Raw genomic sequence first — 20,599 nt, forward strand, 5'->3', positions numbered from 1 at the left:
ATAGCTGTGCAATCTTGATGGTGTCAGAGTTGGACCCCAATGATGAGGGTGAGGAAAGGATGTGTCATCTCAGAAGGGCACTCACTCCTGCCCTTGTGACTCTTTCCCTTTCTCGTCCTTGATCAGCCTTTTCTACCTTTGGCCAACTCCGTACAGCCTCATTAAAAAACAGTTCATGTATCAAAGCTGCCCCAGGGGCTGGATAAGAGATGCTTTGAGCCAGAGCATCTTTACATTAGCTACAGTGGCTACACTCAATGATGATCAGTTGAGGAGATTCATAGCCTTAGTAATTAGACCTCCATGGGGAGGTTTTGATATGTCACGTGTTTCATGTTACCATAGGCCATCTCTGTATTTGTGGTTTTATCTTCTTTGTGCCCGTAACAGTGGGGAAAATCCTGGGCAAACTTTTCATGCTAGGACTAATTATGGAATTTGTCATGGAGCTCTGGGTATGGGTAATAGGACCGCCTCTCCAAGTGGGAGCTCGGATCAAGGAACTAGTAACCGGGGCTATGGTCTGTAAAGGGCCCGGAAGTTAGAGAATGGGGGTATTGATTCTGATCAGTAAATGCCCAATTCTGTTTTAGGACAAGTAGTGAGATGTGTCATCCTTAGCTATCAGGAAATGGTACCCAGAGCCCTTTACTGTACGTTGAGACAGGCTAAAGGAAAGGCCAGTAACGTTTTTGGCTTAGATGCCATCAGTGTGTCTAACGCAACATCTCTGAAAGCCCTGACAAGCCAAGATGATAATCAGGGGAGAAGTGGAGGGGAAGGACAGGAGAAGTTGCACACGGTGGGTGATGGTTGATAATCAGGGGAGAAGTGGAGGGGAAGGACAGGAGAAGTTGCACACGTGGGTGATGGTTGAGAAGGCTGGTTTACAGGATTCCCGGGACTCTTAAATGCCAGCCCATGTGACTGTATGAACACGGATTCGCTCTCACTTTTGTTTTCCTTCCGAAACCAGGTGTGGATCAGTCAGTGGTGACCGCAGGTCCAGTAGCAGCCTCTGACAGCCCCCCTCAGGTGGTCAGGCCCAAGGAAAAGGCCCTCAGCTCCACAGCCGCCCACAGACTCCAGCAGGAGCTGTCTTCCTTGGACTGTACAGGCTCCCGACTGAGGAGTGTCAAGGTCCAGACAGCCTCGTTACCCTTGAAAGAGGCAGCCAAATGCGACCCGCAGGCTGGGCCCTGTGTTGACAGAGGCACCCAAACCAAGAAGTCTGGGAAAAGTGGGCAGACAAGGCACCGCGGCCAGCAGCCAGCACCCAGCACCACCTGTGGGCAGCTGCCACCAGCAGCAGGTGGCGAGCAGACTGCCCCTCATACTCGGGACACCTCCCAAGCGCTGGAGCTCACCCAGTATTTCTTTGAGGCTGTTTCCACCCAGATGGAAAAGTGGTATGAAAGGAAGATTGAAGAAGCACGAAGCCAAGCCAGTCAGAAAGCCCAGCAAGACAAGGCCACGCTGGAGGAACACATTAAAAGTTTAGAGGAGGAACTTGCTAAACTAAGGACTAAGGTACACAAGGAAAACTAGGGCCTGGGAAGTGGGACGAGAAAGGATTCCTGGGACTTCCCTGGTGGTCCAGTGGTTGACTCTGTGCTTCCAGTGCAGGGGGCGGGGGTTCGATCCCTGGTCTGGGAACTAGGATCCTGCATGCCGTGGGGAGGGCGGGGGGGAAGGATTCCTGAAGATTTCCGGTCCTGCAGCTGCAGAAGAGCTATGTCGGAGGTGTCAGTTATTGTACACATAGCAGACCTTGCCTTTTAAAAAAATCACTAATTTCTAAAACGTGCCAGACACATGCTTACTATGCCCTGAAGTTGTGAAGACTTCAACAATTAGACTGAAACTAGGGGACACTTGGTTTCAGGTTTCATTACAGATTTGAAACCTCAGCTCAAGTTCATCTGAAGTTCAAAAGCTCAGATTAAGCGAGCTGTGCTAAGAAACTGAAGGATGTGTAAGCCTAAACCCTAATATTCAGGATATGAAATAATGTAAATGAAAAGCAAGAAAAAATATGAATCCCTGTGCACTCAAGTCAAGCAGTCATTCATATCAACATGCCTGCTGTGCTGGACAGTCTTTCTGTAAGAGCTGTAACAGACACGCTGAACTCCCTCAAGTTCATAGTTCCCCAAATGCTGACATCTTAACCAGGGAAGACTCACCAAAGAAACTTTAAGGAGAAGGATTTTCATGATGTCACAAGATCCAGTATATCGTAAAATGTTTTGAAAAGTCAGTGTATTTAAATAATGGGTTAATTGGCTAATAATAGCGCTGGGAATGTCAATGAACTCAAACGAGAAAGATTCAGATCATTGGATCATGGTTTCTGTATCTTTCAGCCAAAAGAAAGAAACAGTACAATTAATCATAGTGACTTTAAAGTGGATTAATGGAAAAAACATTCACGTAGCAATTACCTGAAATTTCTATAACCTAATTCACAGCCAGTTATCTTAGAGTACCTTTCTGAATGTGAGCTTATTGGTCTACATTTTATAAAGAAATAAGGCTGTTTCTTGAAAGTATTTCATTTTGAACCGAGTTGTCATTGAAGAACCTCAAAAGCTTTCCACCGCTTTGTAGCAACTATGTCAAGGTAAATAAGCAATAAATTGACTTGGATTCCCCAGCTTCAGGGAGCCCTGTGGATGTTACTGTATGGAGTATACAAAGTTGCAAAAGTAACAGTAGGTTGAAACTTTGGATTTAATTATCTTCCAAGCTTCTTGTCCCTTGTGGCATTATATTCATCACCTCAGAATTCCATATATGCATAGAAACCTCGATTCTATTTCTATAAACAGAGGAACCAAGTAACTGTTGTCTGTAATTTTTGAATGAACCTTTGCTCATTGAGCCAAAGAGAAAATATGACTTCTTGACATGGGAACACCCAGAAAAACAAAAGTATGCATTTAGTCCCTGTGTTCTGCCCATCAAGCTCAGTTGTTTTTGGTTTGTTCTTCTGAATACTGACAATCTATGGATCTAGGCCTTCCTAATAAATGTAGATGTATGTCATCATTACAAAACCTGGACAGGGAATTTATTTGATGTTCTCTCAAGTTTATTTTCAGGTTTGTAAGCTCGTCTTTTCATTTAAAACTTCAGTGGCACACTTTAAAGGGGAAAAAAAATGACACAGGGGCAGTCGATATGTTAAATAATAGCCTCAGCCACTTCTCATGCTAGAAGGCTTTTGTATTTAAAACAATTCTAATAATTTAGATAATATAACAGATAGTATAATAATAAAGGGGTTTAAAGATGGATTTATTGTCGTTAATATACATTAGTTGAACATTCAGACATCTTAAACTTTAGGAACAAAACTTCAGCATTCAAACAACAGTACAGTTTACAGGGAACGGAACACCCAGGCAGTAAACTTGCCTAATCCAAAATACTGATGAAGATGATGAATAAAATGTGTTTCACCAGCGTTCTATTCTGGCCAACATCTTAATGACCATGGTTCCACATGTGAGAAGAAATTGCTAAATAAATCTTCTCTTGGGCTAAACAACGGACCTGGCCTGTAATTCAGGAGATACGCAAAGATGTAAGTGAACAAATAACATTAAACTGTTCTTTAGAGAGGAAGGGAAAAGCTTGTCCACGAGAATAGTCTTAGTCTCTGGAATATGAAAATTCAATTTTTCATGTTTTATTCACTTAAAACAAAATCAAAACAAAACCCCACATTAGGTTTTCTTGGGGAGTCTGTAGTATTCGATTCTTGCAAATACAAACCACAAATGCTCTTACATCTTCCACATACAGTGCTTCTAGGAAGAACATCAAAGTCACTGCTTGTCACACTTCATAAAAGGATGGTTTTTAGCTTCAAGATTTTAGATTTACTAGAGATAGCCTGTACTTGAGTATTTGCCAATCATGCTACACAAAAGAGTAAGTCTTTCTAAGGTTCTCTGTTCAGAAACTGTTCACACATGCTTTTCCCTCTGTTCATCAGATGGCTTGATTAACGTACATCTATATAAAAACCTGAAAACTGGCTTATGCAAACATTTTAGATTAGCCCATCCCCCGGTGGCAGGGTATTCAGAATTATTTTTGTCTTGTGGGTTCTGGAGCTGTGGAAGGGCAAGGGTGGCTCGGAACGCAGGTTAGTGACACACCACTGGTTTACACCTCTCCAATGGCACACGGTCCAACACTAGACACTGTTTATCCTGCAAAAGTTTTTCTACATCTTTCAGATGTAGATTCTTGGATTAACTGTGATTCTTGGATTAACTTTTTAGATTTGTTCCGTAGGTGAACTGCCAATTCCAGCCTCTTCCACGAGCTTTCACTTTCACTAAATTAACTGTTAAACACATTTGGTCTCCTTCAAAAGTGTCCTGAAGTCAACTTCTGTCTCCAATGTATTCTTCAAACTCTGTTTTTTCCTGTCACTGGAGGAGAACCTAATGCACTGAGGAGCTTCCTTAATTAATGATTTATTTTACTTTCCATGTGGATATTAAGGTAACCACATTAGTTTTGACCAGGAGTTGCCTCTTCTTCTTGGTAGGTGCTTCAGTGCATTTGTTAAACTTCTCTTTCTTCTTTTTCCTACAAAGTTCTAGATTCCCAGTGGTGATCTTTTTGGAAAGTCCTCTTGAGTATCAGATGCAACACATCTGAAGAACATACCTCAACAACCCTGAGGGTTAATGCAGAAGGACTTTCCAAGGAAGCTCCATGGTGTCTCCTGAGGTCAGTACACCTCCAGCCCTATACCTCACACTGTTTTAAAACAGCTTAATTGACTTACACAATAATATATATCAATTATATTTCGAAAAAATTGGGGGAAAATGGCTTTATTCAGATATAATTCACATACCTGTAAAATGTACAGTTCAGTAGATTTTAGTATATTCAGAGTTGTGCGTTCATATAAATAGAATCATACAATACATGATCTTTTGTGACTGGCCACTTAATGTTTTCAAGGTTCATCCAGGTGTAGCATGTATCAGTACTCCATCCCTTTTTGTTTGCTAAATAATATTTTATTGTATGGGTATACCACGTTTTACTTATCCATTAATCAGCTGGTGGGCATTTGGATTGTCTACTTTTTGGCTATTATGAATAATGCTGTTTAACCTTTTGGGCAACTGACAGTCTTTTTTTCCAAAGTGGCTGCACAATTTTATAGTCCCACCAGCAGTGTTTAAGGGTTCCAGTTTCTCCACATCCTCGCCAACATTTGCAATTATCTCCCTTTTTAATTATAGCCATTCTAGTGGATGTAAATAGTATCTCTTGGTGGTTTTGATTTGCATTTTCCTAATGATTAATGGTGTTGAACATCTTTTTATGTGCTATCGTACTGGTTTTTGCTTCTTCCAAAAACTGCTGACATATCCAAGAACATTTTCAAAATAAAAGGTATGTTTTCAGTGCTAAGACAATTGCTCTTATGCCCTTTTCTTGGCTCTCTCTGATATGCCATGCTCCATGTTCCGATATTTTGCTCAAGGGCTCTATGTACAGACAGTTTCACTTGGCTTTGGGCTACCCACTGTTGAGCCTAAGCTCAACTAAACACATGGAGACTTTGAAAACCTTTCAGAATAATGCTGTAGTTAAGATCTGGCTAAAGCAAGTGTTTTCTCTAACTCTTTGAGCTGCATATTGCCTTGAGTAATCATCATCCGGATTGTATCCTGTAGAAGAAAGTGAAATCTGGTCACTGTTTTAACTGGTTAAACAAGGTACGGCTCTACCATTTTATTTGTTAAAATTAGGAACTAATACTGAGAACTGGCACTGATGCCCTTTAGGAAAGCCAAAAGTTAACAATTAGGGGTACACAATGTCTGGCATGCTTTCATACACCCCAAACATACTTCCCAAACCATCATGCTGTAATATTTATTATCTTTTCGTGTGTGTGTGGTTTAACAGACAAGTTGGGTGGTGCTACTGTAGAGTGTAGATATAGCAAACATTGTTAAAATTATCAGTTAAGTGAAAAATCAGTAACATCAAAAGCAATGATCAAGATATACCATCTCAGTGACATATCCCAAGATATTTATCAAATTTTTTTAAAAAACTCACTAATCAGTACAAAAGGGTCAGGGCCTACCGTCACCATGATCTTGGTCTCACCTCTTCGGTGGCACTTTTGTTTCTTTTGAATTCTTCCCTTGCCCAGTGCTTCAGGTATTTGCGATCAGAATCATTTGGAACTTGCCGAATTGCCTGCAAAATCCTTCTGTAGAGGAGGAGAACTTGTTGCCTTCTCACGAACTGTACAGGGGAGGAGAAATGGCAATTACAGCTGCACAGTCGTCAGCCCGGTAGGCTCTTTTCTCTTTGGTTCTCAATTTTGAAAAGGGGAAAGAAAACCACCTTTTTTCTTTTAAGAAAACGGCAAGAAGTTTGCGTTGTCTCCTTACTCCCTTGTCAAACTTAAAATCAAGAGTACAAGCAGCAGACCAGTCTTTCCCGCAGTCACCTAGGCAGTGGGGATCCGGGCTCAAGATCAAGAGCCCGGCCCGCCTCTTGCACCAGGACTGGAGAGTAGCCCCAACCCCCTTGCGCTTCCCGCCGGCCCCCCGCGGCGCGAAGCCCGCCCCCCCCCCCCCGCCCGAGCCAATCAGAGTGGGGCGCGCACAGGGTCGTCCGCCCCAGTAGTCCCCGAGACCCCTCTATAGAATGGGTGCAGGGGGCGGTAGAGAATCGAGCTCAGGCCCAGTAAAGCTGCCCTAAGAGGCCGGCGAGGATAGTTGGTACCTGCTTTAGCGTTAGCGTCGCTGGGGGTAAGCGGTAAGCTGCCATCACGTCCAGACAGCGCGGTCCGCCAGAGCCCCAGTGCGCAGGGGCGGAAGTGGGGCGGTGACGGGGCGGGGCGAGCTCGGTTTCCCGGGAGGCGGCCGGCGGCAGTTGCGCTGGCTACGGGAGCCCGGCAGTCGGGCAGTCGGAACTGAAGCTCAAGGCAGTTTCGCTTTGTCTTAGCCTGTTTGCTCATCCGTGAAACAGGATAACAGTTCCTGCTTCACAGGTTGTTAAGAATGAGATAGTGGTGAGGTAGCCCAGTTCCTGACACGTGGTTAAGTTTCATTAAATGAAAGGATTTAGGGGGTGAGGGAAGAAAACTATTTTAGTATATTCTTTTTGAGATTTAGTGCGTATAGTGAAAAATTCTAAAAATTTAAATGTTAATTTCTCTTAGTTTGTGTTGTGCTCGTCTCCTTTTCTCGTTCTTGTCCCTGTTCTTTTCTACTGCGAGCATTTTTCCTGGCGTTGTAGTCTTCATGATCGTCCTTAGTTACAAGGCTTTAAATGGTTGTCCCATTGCAGTTTTGAGAATTTTGTGTAACTAGTAACGAGGAACCAAACATCCCTACGCCTTGCTTTTTTTCCCCTATAATCGTTTTATCCTCCCCTCAACACACTCCTTATGCTCTTAGGTTATATTAACTGTAAGGGGTTAGTGAATCCCTTCTACTTTTTAAAAAACAGGATTGTTCTGAATTAAAATACAGCCCAAAGTGTTCAATTACCCGTTCGTTCACTGAGCACTTACTTGATTGCCTTGCTTGGAATCCTTGGAACTCCCTTTTCCCAGTTGTGTACTTCTGGCTACTTTTGTGTGTGTGTTTCCTCGTCTGTAAAGTGAAATAACAGCATCTACCCCAGAGCTGCTGTTGTACCGTATTGTATGTAGTGCACTGAGAACAGAACCTGGCGCATATAAGCACTCTAAAGATTTTGAACATTACCAGGCATTGTGTGAATGATGCTAATACCATAACCACATATTTCAAAATTTGTCTACTAATTAGCAATTCACTGATTTTTTTTCTCTTAAATAGTAGTGAAGTTAAATATCCCTTGCCACTTTTAGTTACACTTATTTTGTGAATTGTTATGACTTTGGTCCCTTTATGTTGAACCAGACTTTTATTCTAATTTTATATGGGCTGTTTGCCATATTTTTTTAAACTTTGATCCTTTTCCTTTTATAGATTTAAGTCTCTATATAGTCATATGTATTTTCCGTTCTTTTTTGAGCCTTTTCAATTTCATCTTCTCCCCTTCAGAACTTTAAAAAATTTTCAGTTAATGTTTACCAAGGATTTTAGTTTATAGCATAATGGGGATATAAGTTCTTTTCCAGTTGTAAACTATAATTTCAGCACCATTTATTAACTAATTCATGCATATTCCTGGGATTTGTGACACTCCTGGTAAATTCTTTTAGGGTCTGAATAACCCTCAGGATAATTTCATCCAGGTTGTTTTTACTTTGTTGTTGTTGTATGTATTATTATTAGGCAGGAATACTCCCCTGTAGTATCTTGTAAGAGTCTTCTATTAATGGTCTGTATGACCTTTAGAAATGTTTTGTATTATTTTCCTCTAAATCATCTTAGAATCGTTACTGAAATTTTGAATGCGTTGAATCTATAAAGTGAGAACTGACATTTTTATACTATTTCTTCCCATCCAGAAAGATTCACTCATGCTAGACATTGGTAATGCTGTCACGAGTCATATATGCCCCCTGTCCTTAGAATCACTCTTTGGGTAGGAAGACTTAAGTCCAACATAGTATTTATAGATGTTGTCAAGGCTCATACTGTGGGAGCTCATTCTTCTTGGAGGGCTTATCTGAGCTAGGCAAAGTCAGAAAGGCCAAGTGGGTAAGAGAATTCTAGACAAAGAATGCATGGAACACTGGCAGATTCCAAGGCCCGTGTGGTTTGCTGTGATCAGATCAAATAGTGTGGTGGGGATGCTGGGAGAGAAGGGACAGGGAAGGCAGGTAGTGCTAAGAAGCAACAAATGGTACCTTCTTCACAGGAATTCAGAAAGATCTCCTTGGACGTTGTGAGTATGACGAAGTGAAGCTAGCAAAGTGATCAGTAGTCCAAGCTACATTTTAATATTTATTAAAAATTTTTTTTTTGGCTGCGTTGGGTCTTAGTTGCGGCACGCGGGATCTTTTGTTGTGGTGCGCGGGCTTCTCTCTACTTGGGGTGCGTGGGCTCGTAGTTGGCGGCACACAGGCTCTCTAGTTGAGGTGCGCAGGCTTCGCTACCCCGTGGCGTGTGGGATCTTAGTTCCCTGACCAGGGATCGAACCTGTGTCCCCTGCATTGGAAGGTGGATTCTTTACCCCCAGGGAAGTCCCCCTCACGCTACATTGTAAGAGAGCTCCAGCTGCACTGCAGTCAGAGGAAAGCAAAAGGGAAGACAGAATAAGGTAAATATCCAGAAGTTAGATCGGACAAGATTGGGGTTTGGATGGAGGTGGAGAGGAAGGTAAGGCAAATGTAAAGGTTGAGCTCCACGTGAGGGTGTGTGAGAGAGCAAGCCTATCCGCAGCCGCTTCTTCTAAGGACTCAGGTATGTCACTCTTCCTAACCAACGCCCTCAGTTCCTGATGGGTCTCCTGTGTCTGCTCCTGTGCTTCCCAACCCTTTTCCTGTCACAGCACAAACTGAAGCTAGCACTCTTGGGTAACTTGCTTACTGAAATTCGTCTGTTCCAGACCCTATTAGCTATCCCAGGGCCAAGGGAATCACTTATGCTGGTACATCAGTTGGGATGCTTCAGCTTAGCTTGTCCTGTCAATTAAAGGTAGATATGATGGACCGCATCAAAGTCATAATGTCAGTGTCTTCCCTCCCTGCTGGAAGATTAAACTTCCGGCCCCACAGAGGCCTTTGGCCAGTGATACATCTCTTACACTCAGATTTCATCTTGGAGCAGCACAAGTTACATCAACAGTGGTATATTTTTTAATAGTTTTCAGAATATAAGCTGCATAGCTTTTTAGAATAAAAAATGATATAACCTCAGGTACATGCTTTAGGACACCTGGTTAAACAACAAGCAAACTGTCTTTGAGGACCACCTCAAAAGGGTGGCACACTTCACAGTGTAACTTGATAACAGACACGGAGATAGATGATTACGTCATGGCATGTTGTCTACGAAAGAACATCTGACAGAGCTTAAAGAGAACACAGCACACAGTTAAGTATTCAAGCACTGCTTTTTGTCCAAGTAAAAACTGCCTAAAAACTTGTTGATGGATTTTTGACTGGAAAAAAAGATGTGGCTGCTTAGTTCTTCTGATACAGCACTTCTTTTCCAGCATAAGACAGGCTCAGTTCAACTTGAAATCAGTGTGAGGAATGATTCTTCCTCTTAACTGTTAAGAAAAAATGAACTAAAGAAATAAATTACTACAACAGCAGGAACTATGGCACAGAGAATGAAATAAAGGAAAAATCATCCTTCCATCATTGCATAGTCTCCCGAAGCAGCAAAGGTGAAGGGGAGGACACTGAAAAGCCATTTCATTCATACATGGCCCAAGGGTCATTGTCTGATGATTTGGGCTCCCATGATGTCTGGTTGTTTTATAAAAAAACACACACACATACCACAAGCCTCCTCCCCTCGTAGAGAAGTTAGTTCCTTTCACAAGAAGCACAGTTAAAAAAAAAAAAAAAAAGACTCTCTAAAAACACCCACAGCTGCCTTAACCACTTGACAGCTTTCGGGTACACACTGTGATTAGCGCAGGGTCAAAAGGAAAGTTCCCTTTAGTCCTTTGCCCAGAGGCCTGGCACAGTCCCATGCTTCCAGCAGCATCTCCTCATGGAGGTGTCCAGGGTCCCTGGGAGGGAAGGCAGGCAGCTGGGCGCCAAGGGTGGGGTGCAGCCTCCTCTTGGGCCAGGACTTCTGAGACGAGCCCGAAGGGCAGCGCCACCCCACCCCCGAGGTATGAGCCCAGACACCTGCTGCTGCTGTTCCTTCACCCCAAGTTTATTACAAGCACTGGAGCCCAGGCACAGCAGGGAGCATGAGTTTTCTCTAGGCTCTGAAATCGTGTTGTAAAATAAAATGTTGCAATAAAATTTTTTGTAGCTGTTGGGTGAATGATTATAAATCAAATCTAAGATTAAATACCATTTTTGAGCTGGGAGTTCAGAAACAGTTGTCCAAAAGGGAGCACCCGGCAAGCAGTGTGACATTCTGACCGCAAAGTCTCACTTAGGACTGTGTTCCTTCTGTTCTACGGGTGGTCAGAGGCTGTCACCAGCTCAAACCACTGCCTGAGAGCATCGCTGAGCGTCTCGGGAAGTGCGTTCACATCGCGTAGGATTATATAGAACGGGAATGGGAACTCTTCCATGTAGGATCGGATTTCAGGCATCTCTCCAGGCCCTTTAAATATTGGTACCTTGATGTCCAAGATAGAATCCTGGCAAAAAAAAAAACATTTAGAAATAAAACTAAATCAGTGTCCTTGGCTAGCTCTTTTATGATCTCCTTTGCAGACAATTTTTAGGTCTCACATGTCTAATTCCTGCTTATAAAAATAGCTCTTATTACTAGGTAAAACAGAACTCTCAATAAGGAGGCGGCAGATCTCTTTCTGAGCACCCCTTCCAGGAGAATGGCCACTAAAAGGGAAGGAAAGGGGTAGATAAGCAAACCTGATTTCCCTACAGTGGTATTTCCTATTCTCTACTTGGAATAATTCATGTTAAATTTTCAGCTTGCACTCCGGGCCTTAATGTGACCTGCAGAGACGGTACTTCCCCGGGAACAGACCACCCCGTGGGCATCTTTCATGTAGCGACTGATGCTTCCTCCTTTGAGGAGGGCACTGCTGAGATCCAAGTACTTGGAAAGGCTGGTCTACGTTTCCAACGGACAGGGCCCATCATCGAGGCTGCGATACCTGCAGCGACGCTGTGCAGAGGGAGATGACCCACCAGAGTACTAGTCAGCACAGAAAGTGGTTAAGAGGACAGACTGAGTCAGTCTGAATACTGGCTTCCTTGTCATTACCTACAACCTCTGTGCTTCTGTCCTTCACTGTAGAGTGGGAATAACCATCCCTACATCACTGAGTTACTGCTCGGTTACATGAGAAAATAATTATAAAATGCCTAGAACAGTGCCCTTCAGGATGCCATGAATGTTATAGGAGTTCTCGGTATGACTGTGAGACCCAGGCCATTCTTCAGATAGAACAACTTGAAGGGAATCCCCAGGAAAGTGGCTTTTAGTAATCGCTCACCCGTGAACTGGGATTGTCCAACACAACAAAAATGACAAAGATGTTAGCATTCCGGGCGGCCTGAACTGCTGCTAGGACTCTGTCTTTGCCCTCAAAGAAAAGGCCGCGTCCGTCGGAGACCACCAGGAGGAGCTGTGCAGTTTCTGTAGTGGAACATAACAGCAGAGGAACAACTCAACTCAAATGACAAATCAAACTACGTACGGGGACTTCCCTGGTGGTGCAGTGGTTAAGAATCCGCCTGCCAATGCAGGGGACACAGGTTCGAGCCCTGGTCCAGGAAGATCCCACATGCCGCAGAGCAACTAAGCCCGTGTGCCACCACTACTGAGCCTGCACGCCTAGAGCCCATGCTCTGCAACAAGAGAAGCCATTGCAATGAGAAGCCTGCGCACCACAAGGAAGAGCAGCCCCTGCTCGCCGCAACTAGAGAAAGCCTGCGCGCAGCAATGAAGACCAACGCAGCCAAAAATAAGTAAACTACGGACAGTAAGACAAATTAGTGCAGGCTTTCTCTGTGCTATCAAAACCAAGCAGTTCTCTGAAACAGGTGAATTCTGGGCACAAATAAAGGGGGCCTCCAATTAGATCTATTACTTTGAACGTGTGAGTCACAGACAAGGCGGCACAAAGACATACAAAACTTCTGTCAATAAAACAATTTCCCAGTAGTGCCTTGGGGAATGTCACATTTAGATCAACTTCATTGTACAGCAACATGTGAGAATTAAAACATATGTTTATGGATATGAAGTATAAAAAGAGCAGTCCTGAGTAGACCATTAGAAGAAAGTGCCCAAATCAGAAACCTAGAACTGTATCTTCCAAATTTCAGTCATTGTCTGTTAGCCTCAGATTTCTGTCAATTTCTTGTACCTAAATTGTTTTTTTCTTGAAAAAAAAAAACTTAAATAGACATTTAAAAACTTAAGTAGAAGGGACCACTAAAATGAACAGTGAATAAAAATGTATTAAAATTTTTAGCATATTATATTTTTAGCATATTTTCCAGTGAAAGACTGTTGTGCTTAAAGGCAGGCTGTCTTCTGTCAAGGAAGGTTAGCAAGTGTTGAGAGGCGTGAATGACCTGCTTCAAAGGGAAGTCTTCCCATGGTACAATCAGAATTGAGGATTTAGGGAAAGGCTAAAGAACTGGTGTGCTGCAAAAGCTCCAAATCAATCATGGATGGATTAGCTGGTTTCTGAATTATGTCCTTCTCCATTTTCCTTTGTTATTAAAATATTGAAGAATACTCTTTACATTTAATTCCACACACCCTTACTCCTCTCATTCACAATTGAACTCAAATCTATCAAATATATACTAGGTAATTACAAACTAGTTGGTGTCTACCTTCTCCTTTGATTATAAGCCTCTTGAGTATGGGTTCAATAAAAGTTTCTGAATGAATGAACAGGTGAGTAAAAAATTCCATGAATGTTTAATACCTCTGCGTCATCCCGTTTATGTGTTTTCCTATAGAGCTTACACTTTAAAAGATGGTGATGGGTACACTGAGATGAAAAGCAACTTGCAAATAGTACGAGAACAGAAAAGCGTGTTATTAGCAAAGACCAAAGAACGCAGCTCACCTGGACTGATGTTTTGTGAGAGCTGCTGAGCGGCTGCAAACATGTTGGCTACAGACTCTAGAAACTAAACCAGAAATAGACAATTAGAAAACTATTTAAGCTCTCTTCCCACTATCACAGAGACTGAAATTACTTCTGGCACTTAGTGATTATCAGATAACCATCTCAAATCTATAGCAATCAAACTGTCCCTTCCAATCCATCCGTAAAGGACTGACAATCCTTGCACTTGGCATTTACGTTGGGCGCTGGCATTCTCAAGCACAGACAAGACCTGTGTCCCTGGCATATACCCCACTAGTGTTCTACGAGACACCCCAAAGGAAAAGAAACACTTCCTCTGGGGGACAAGAAGTCAGTAATCCCCCAAATGAGCCAAAGAGCTGTCTTCTTTCAAGAAAGGAAAACAGCTGAGCAAAAAAAAAGAAGGCAAGAAAACATAAAATATCCAGTGTAACGTGAAGGAGGCTAAATTACGCCAAGAACCAGGAGGACAGAATTGTTACCCCATATGCTGTGTTTAGAACGTACGCCATGCCGAGCAAGCACTGGCTTCATTTCACATCATCTTCTCTAGGCTAAATGGTAGAGAGAAACTGGCCTTGACCCACTTGATAAGGGTACTGGGAGGTGGTTCATTTTTCCAAAATGTTCCAAACCTCTCAAAATAGGGAGCCAGAAAATCAATGATGCAAAGTCAAATGATCTTTGAAAAACTGAGAAAAAGAGATCACATCCTATTTAACAAGGGATGCCAAGGGAGATTCTATTCCACTGGGTACACCAGCTGAGGCTTAGGACTATTCTCTTCTGTAAATTTTACCACACTGGGGAGGAGGGAGTTCTAAAAATTATGTCTCTCCTATACCATAAAATGACTGCAGAAGACATCTGAAGTCATCAGCATACCTGAGCAATCTTGGTTTTCTTTTGTTGGAATTTGCAGAGCCGCAGAATCTGGGACCCTGAGTAATCACTGAACTGTTCGTGGAATGGGTGTAACAGCTTTACGGACTCTCCAAAACTTGGGGGAGAAAACCCAAATACAATGGGAGTTATTTTTTGTCATGCAAAAAAAGGCTGGCTTTCCCAATGGGATTAAAAGGCACTCTTACCTGCACACCGCAATCTGACCCACTTCCAGAAAGGTTAGAGCATTTCCAATCACAGCCAGAGATTCAAAGGCAAGCTGTGAAGCAGAAAGTGAAGGGTTGAAGAAATCGGAATATCCTCTACACCAATGCCTTTCAACCTTTTTTATACCAAGATTCCCACAGAAAACACTACTTTTTTGTTATGGCACACAGGGGAACAACATCAATATGGCTATTCACAACCAACTCAGAGGCTTTGGTGGCTTTGGTAGCCTTAGGCCCTGGCTAATAGCACAAGTGCCGAAACCCAATATCCTTTATACTAGTAGGAAAGGTCTGCTCTAGACATCATCCAATAAAAGTGATCTTGAGAAATTTGGTCCATAAATTTTTAAGGTTTCTTCCCCCTTTTTTGACTATATAAAGTAATCTCTCACGGGTAAAAGATTTTAAAAACCAATTTATTCTAATCTATGCATAAATGACAGTATAGTTTCAGAATTTAAATTCAGTTAAAAAGACGACGATACTTGTAGCAACTAACATCTGTTGAACATGCATCAAGTGCCAGGCACTAAACTGAGTGCTCTGCATACATGACTTCACTTAGTCTCATAACAGCTCTGAGCTTGAGTAAGTATTGTTATAATCATTTTTTCAGCTCTGAGCTTGAGTAAGTATTGTTATAATCATTTTTTCAGAAGGTAAAACTCACAAAATGAACTGCCCAAAGTCATGCGGTGCTAAGTGGGGAATTGAGACCTGAACACAGGTGCAGAGGTTACACTTTTTCCAGCAGAGCCTGTGCACAGCCTTCAGGCTGCTCGCTGACTTGTGCTGGGCAACAGCATCACTGCGAAGACCCCCCAACTCTCCACGTCCCTGACGGCGGGGGGAGTGGGGGGGGTCGTAACTCCACCCAGGCTCCTAAGCCTTGTTACTACTGATAGAACACTAACTCTACACAGACGTAAAGAAACGTGTACTGAAGACATCTTAAAAAATCAGGGATATTCAGGGCTTCCCTGGTGGCGCAGTGGTTGAGAGTCCGCCTGCCGATGCAGGGGACACGGGTTCCTGCCCCGGTCCGGGAAGATCCCACATGCCGCAGAGCGGCTGGGCCCGTGAGCCATGGCCGCTGAGCCTGCGCGTCCGGAGCCTGTGCTCCGCAACGGGAGAGGCCACAATAGTGAGAGGCCCGCGTACCGCCAAAAATAAAAAAAAAAATCAGGGATATTCAGATATTACGTCTTAAAAGAATATAGTACATTCATTCAGTGGAAAGTAAACACTGACAAATTTACTTACTCTGCAACTAGACAATAGCATGGCCATGCTAAGAAACACAACAATCTAAACGACCTACAGCAGTAAAACACCAAAATTTTTTGAGATGTCCTGAAATTGCCCCTTTGAACTTTTAAAATCTTATATCTTCTCAAATATGGTCTCATATTCTCAGAACAAACTAACTGGCATTTCAAAGTGTTTTTTCGCCAGAACATATTTAAAACATTCAGGTGGCCCATCAAACTGCCACTACGCTTCTCCTCCTCACCTGTTTGGTATGGTTGTCTACCATGCTAGAGGAGTCATCGACAGCCAGACAAATCTGATACTGCCGTTTACTGGGCTTGGTCCTTCGAAGCCAAATCTTGTCTTTCCGAAACTGACTGGCAATGTATGGAATGACCTTCCGCATGTTCAGTCGCTTCCCAGTTCGATAGTCTCCTCTGTTAAATTTAACCAAACAGGAGCAAGATTAAGGATAAAATCACAGTAATAATAACTTATAACCAGTTATACCAAATAACCAGTAACCTGACACAATGAAGTGTTACTGTCAATTGAGATTATTAAGGGCTGGGATCTTCTTGATCAGCAGCCAGAAACACTGGATATGTATGTGGCAAGAATAATTAGGTCCTTTTAGAAAATTTAAAATACTTTTTAAAAAGAAAAAAAATGTCTGCATTGAATATTAAGTCTTGGATTCTCTTTTGTGTTCTGAAACTATGCTTCTGGACACATCTTTGGAAAGATCTAGGTGAGTGACGCATGCAGCAATTGAGTGATCCAACATGTAGAAGGTGAGCAGCACACACACCCAAAGGCTCAACCAGTTCTCCCATCAGGTATTAATTAACTAGTCACAGAAAGTGCGTTCATACTGAACTTCACAGAAACTTCTGTGGTAGAGATGATAAAATGGCAACAAGGTAAGGAACGCCATACTAGAGCCTGTGCAGCACAAGTGGCAACCTAGACGCCAACACCATAGCTGTTACGTGCTAATAAGCTCAGCAGAAAAGGTGGCACTGCCATCTTTCCAGGGCACCATGAGTGCATCCAATGGAGAAGACTTACTTCAGCTTGGCAGCCTGGGTAGGCTCTAATATGAGACGAAGCTGTTCACACAGCTGTTGTGAAAGAGGTGCAGTTAAGACCAGGTAACTCTGCCACATCTCCACTGCTGCCTTCTCCTGTGACAACAGCAACAACATGTAAGTTACCCTTAGAAGGCTGGAGCCAACCAAAGTCATTACAGCAAGATGAAGGCCTGAAACAAAGCAGTAGAAAACAACCTGCTTCTCTTGTCAAACTGCTATCTGATTCACCTGGTTTAAAATGTCTCCTCCTGGGCTTCCCTGGTGGCACAGTGGTTAAGAGTCTGCCTGCCAGTGCTGGGGACACGGGTTTGAGCCCTGGTCCGGGAAGATCCCACATGCCACGGAGCAACTAAGCCCGTGCACCACAGCCACTGAGCCTGCGCTCTAGAGCCCGCGAGCCACAACTACTGAAGCCCGCGCACCTACAACCCGTGCTCTGCAACAAGAGAAGCCACCACAATGAGAAGCCAGTGCACTGCAACAAAGAGTAGCCCCTGCTCGCTGCAACTAGAGAAAACCCATACCCAGCAACGAAGACCCAATGCAGCCAAAAATAAATAAAATTTAAAAAGAAAATAATTAAAAATAATAAATAAATAAAATGTCTCCTCTTCCACCAAAGCCACAACTCATAGTTCCAATGAGAAAATAAGGTAATAAAATACTGGAATTCATGACCAAATCAATGCCTTATTCACATCACCTACGAGGAGTATATAATGTGTGCCCTTCCCGTGGAGAGGGAGCCATGATGGGTAATTTTGGTGCCAGGAGATCCAGCCACTTAATCATGGTCTCTCAGGCTCATGTTTCAAAGACAAAAGTGACGAGTGCAAACCTCTCAAGTAACACTCAGCAGTGTGCTTATTTCCTGAATACAAAGCTCCATGGTTAATTTTTTTTTTTTGCCAATTATGGCAGAGCAGTCAATACATGTGGTGAGAATAATGATAAGAGATACAAAATTAAAATATGTGTATTTAGTAAATATTAGTAAATTCAGAATGCAAGGTCATTGAAAAGGAAACATCTGGTTTATCTACACTGCCATATTACATCAGCTGGCAATGTTCCAGGTGGCCTATTCAGAGAGTGACACAGTATAGACTTTTGCCCCATGTTTCAACCACTGTCACATCTATTACATCCATTACAGATTGAGCAATGGAAGTTAAAGAATTAAACACACCAGTTTCTCTCTGTTTTAATTAAGCTACAGATCTAGTGGCAAACCAGGCAGAAAACAATGGATAGATGTAGGTTTCAGAATTATATTCTCCATATACTCGGTCGCTTTGACCAAGGTAATTGGAGTTAAGAATCTATTAAGTTTCCTGTACCTTAAAAAACAAAACTCAAGATATTTTATAAAAACACCAGTGACTTACTTCTTCTGGGTTTCCAGATTCGTGTGGCTGCCATGTTTCCAGCTGTCTCTCCAGCTCCTGTCTTAGTTCATTGACATCTTTTAAGAAGGGCTAAGAGGGAAAAGCCACGGATAGAGGAGACCCAGGTTGGAATCACCAACTCACTATACCTGGTTGCCTTATTCCCTACAGTACGAACTCCCCCTGAGATGCAAAACTTGAGCAAATTTAATGGCACAATTAAGACACCAGACAACCATTCTTCTCCTTCTCATTATGTAGAGGCAAAATGGATAAAGGAAATATTAACATTTAATAAATCCATCCCAGTAAAACAAAATACCCAGGAAGATATCAATAATGGAAATATTCTTTAATTAATCTAGACTATAATTAAGTCAAAGAATTAGGGACAACAACTCAGTTAATTTAGGCTCTTCCTAAATGCAGGCATTAAGTCAACGATTCGTACGATTCTTACTACTTAACCAACGTAAACTTAACTGTCCTGCAGGCTCCTCACACAAGGCTGGTGGATATGAGAGGAGTAGATGTGAGAGCCAGAGGTCCAAGGACAAGACCCACCATCGTGGCCAGGTCAGGACACCGACCATCCACGGTGACCCTGGGATTAACTGTTAGAAGTGTATCTGCTCAGAGAACACGTTGTACCAACAGTACTCCTTAAAAGACTGATAAGGATATGATACTCCAAAACAACCAGATGCTACATAAAGTTAAGACAAACATGTCTTAAGTTGTTTAAAAGCAACTTATAATTATGTTTTGTCAACTTATTGAAGTAGTAATTTGTGAATGTTTTAGTACCTGGAAAATCGTGTCCACAAGGAACTGATGGGCTGTATGAATGGTCGAATCTCGGCTTCTCTCTGGTTTCTCATTCTCTGTCTCCCTGTGGGATGTGTCTGTCCTGGGGTCTTGGTCTTCCTCTGTGTTAACAGTTTGGGTCTCCATCTCCATCTCTTCAAAGCCTGTTCTCACACCATAATGTCAACATGAAGACTCAGCCTTCACAGTCACGTGTCAATCCTAACAATTACTCAGACTTCACTCATTCACTCCCCAGCACATTAACACCTCGGCTCCATGTGTCCTTTCTCTCTGACACAGTCTGCCAATTCTCACTCCCTTAACGTCCCCCTCTTCCCACCCTGATATGGAAGGCGGCTGTTCTGGGAGGCGGAAGTGGGGGGAGACTGTTTTACCCTGACAAGCCTCACAGAACCGTGTGATCCATTAAACTATGTTCATGCAAATAAATAAATAAACTATGTGCATGCAGAACTTTGACAGAACCAAAAACTAAAATAACATCATAGCTCCATTTTATAGATGAGGAAGCTGAGACAAAGAAGACAAATAATTTGCCTCACCCTATAAAGTAAGTAAGAGAAAGTCTGGATTTGAATCTAGAGAGGTCTAATCACAGAGCTATGCCTTTCCCACTGTCCTGTAACAGCCAGGCAGTCAGCAGTTCTAACGCTCCTGAGAAGACGGAAGCAGAAGGAAAGTTTTTGAATTTAGCAAGTTCTTTTGAATTTGCACTTATACCACTGCTGATAAAGCTATTTTTTCATGTGTTGAATGAATTTAAAAAACAAAACAGCCTTGTAATAGCACTTGGTCAGCTATGAAATGGAACTGTATGTAAGAAGTTTTGTTACCTTCTCACATGCATTTCCCCTATTCTATTTCTTTAAACATTTCTTTAAATAAAATGTTTAAATATAGTATATTCTCATATAATTAAAAATACTGTTTCTCTAATAATCAAGAATATATCTTCTGGGGGACTTCCTTGGTGGCACAGTGGATAAGGCTCTGCGTTCCCAATGCAGGGGGCCCGGGTTCGATCCCTGGTCAAGGAACTCGATCCCAGATGTGTGCCACAACTAAGGAGGCAGTGAGCCGCAACTAAGACCCGGTGCAACCAAATAAATAAATAAATAAGAAAGAAAGAAAAAAAAAAGAATATATCTTCTGGTCATACTGGAGTATGTGTACTATTCTGTTTTCTTCTACATATTTAAAAAAG

The 20,599-nt window shown here is 42.6% G+C and overlaps 3 protein-coding genes across 9 annotated transcripts in view; 1 reads left to right on the forward strand and 2 right to left on the reverse strand.

Annotated features, from left to right (window-relative positions):
* The window catches only part of ANKRD6 (ankyrin repeat domain 6), a 327,878-nt gene extending 308,404 nt beyond the window's left edge, over nucleotides 1–19,474 (forward strand). The window contains exons 15-16 of one of the 2 annotated variants that reach the window (XR_016395155.1): nucleotides 977–6,350; nucleotides 11,572–19,474. Coding sequence is in view for 1 of the 2 variants with exons in the window: in XM_089921869.1 (XP_089777995.1) it covers nucleotides 977–1,548 (572 nt within the window). In the remaining variant the exon portion in view is untranslated. Of the gene's footprint in view, nucleotides 1–976 lie in introns of both variants that reach the window. The other variant, XM_089921869.1, reaches the window with a different exon arrangement.
* LYRM2 (LYR motif containing 2) lies at nucleotides 4,844–6,896 on the reverse strand. Its single transcript, XM_022552646.3, has 3 exons — nucleotides 6,787–6,896; nucleotides 6,160–6,300; nucleotides 4,844–5,711 (listed from the first exon to the last, which is right to left on the reverse strand). Exons 1-3 carry the CDS (start codon nucleotides 6,829–6,831, stop codon nucleotides 5,631–5,633), a joined length of 267 nt encoding a protein of 88 aa, XP_022408354.1. The 5' UTR covers nucleotides 6,832–6,896; the 3' UTR covers nucleotides 4,844–5,630.
* The window catches only part of MDN1 (midasin AAA ATPase 1), a 155,823-nt gene continuing 145,005 nt past the window's right edge, over nucleotides 9,782–20,599 (reverse strand). For 4 of the 6 annotated variants that reach the window (XM_089921862.1, XM_089921863.1, XM_089921861.1 and 1 more), the window contains 9 exons: nucleotides 19,372–19,535; nucleotides 18,565–18,654; nucleotides 17,154–17,269; nucleotides 16,345–16,519; nucleotides 14,808–14,881; nucleotides 14,602–14,716; nucleotides 13,693–13,756; nucleotides 12,100–12,242; nucleotides 9,782–11,274 (listed from right to left, as the gene is read on the reverse strand). In XM_089921862.1, coding sequence (XP_089777988.1) covers nucleotides 11,086–11,274; nucleotides 12,100–12,242; nucleotides 13,693–13,756; nucleotides 14,602–14,716; nucleotides 14,808–14,881; nucleotides 16,345–16,519; nucleotides 17,154–17,269; nucleotides 18,565–18,654; nucleotides 19,372–19,535 — 1,130 coding nt within the window. In that variant the 3' untranslated portion in view covers nucleotides 9,782–11,085. The other 2 variants (XR_016395154.1, XM_089921864.1) reach the window with 2 other exon arrangements.

Source organism: Delphinapterus leucas, chromosome 12 (genome assembly GCF_059928025.1).
Source record: "Delphinapterus leucas isolate spDelLeu-1000000601 "Yukka" chromosome 12, BTC_Dleu_Yukka2, whole genome shotgun sequence".
NCBI classification, from domain to species: domain Eukaryota; kingdom Metazoa; phylum Chordata; class Mammalia; order Artiodactyla; family Monodontidae; genus Delphinapterus; species Delphinapterus leucas.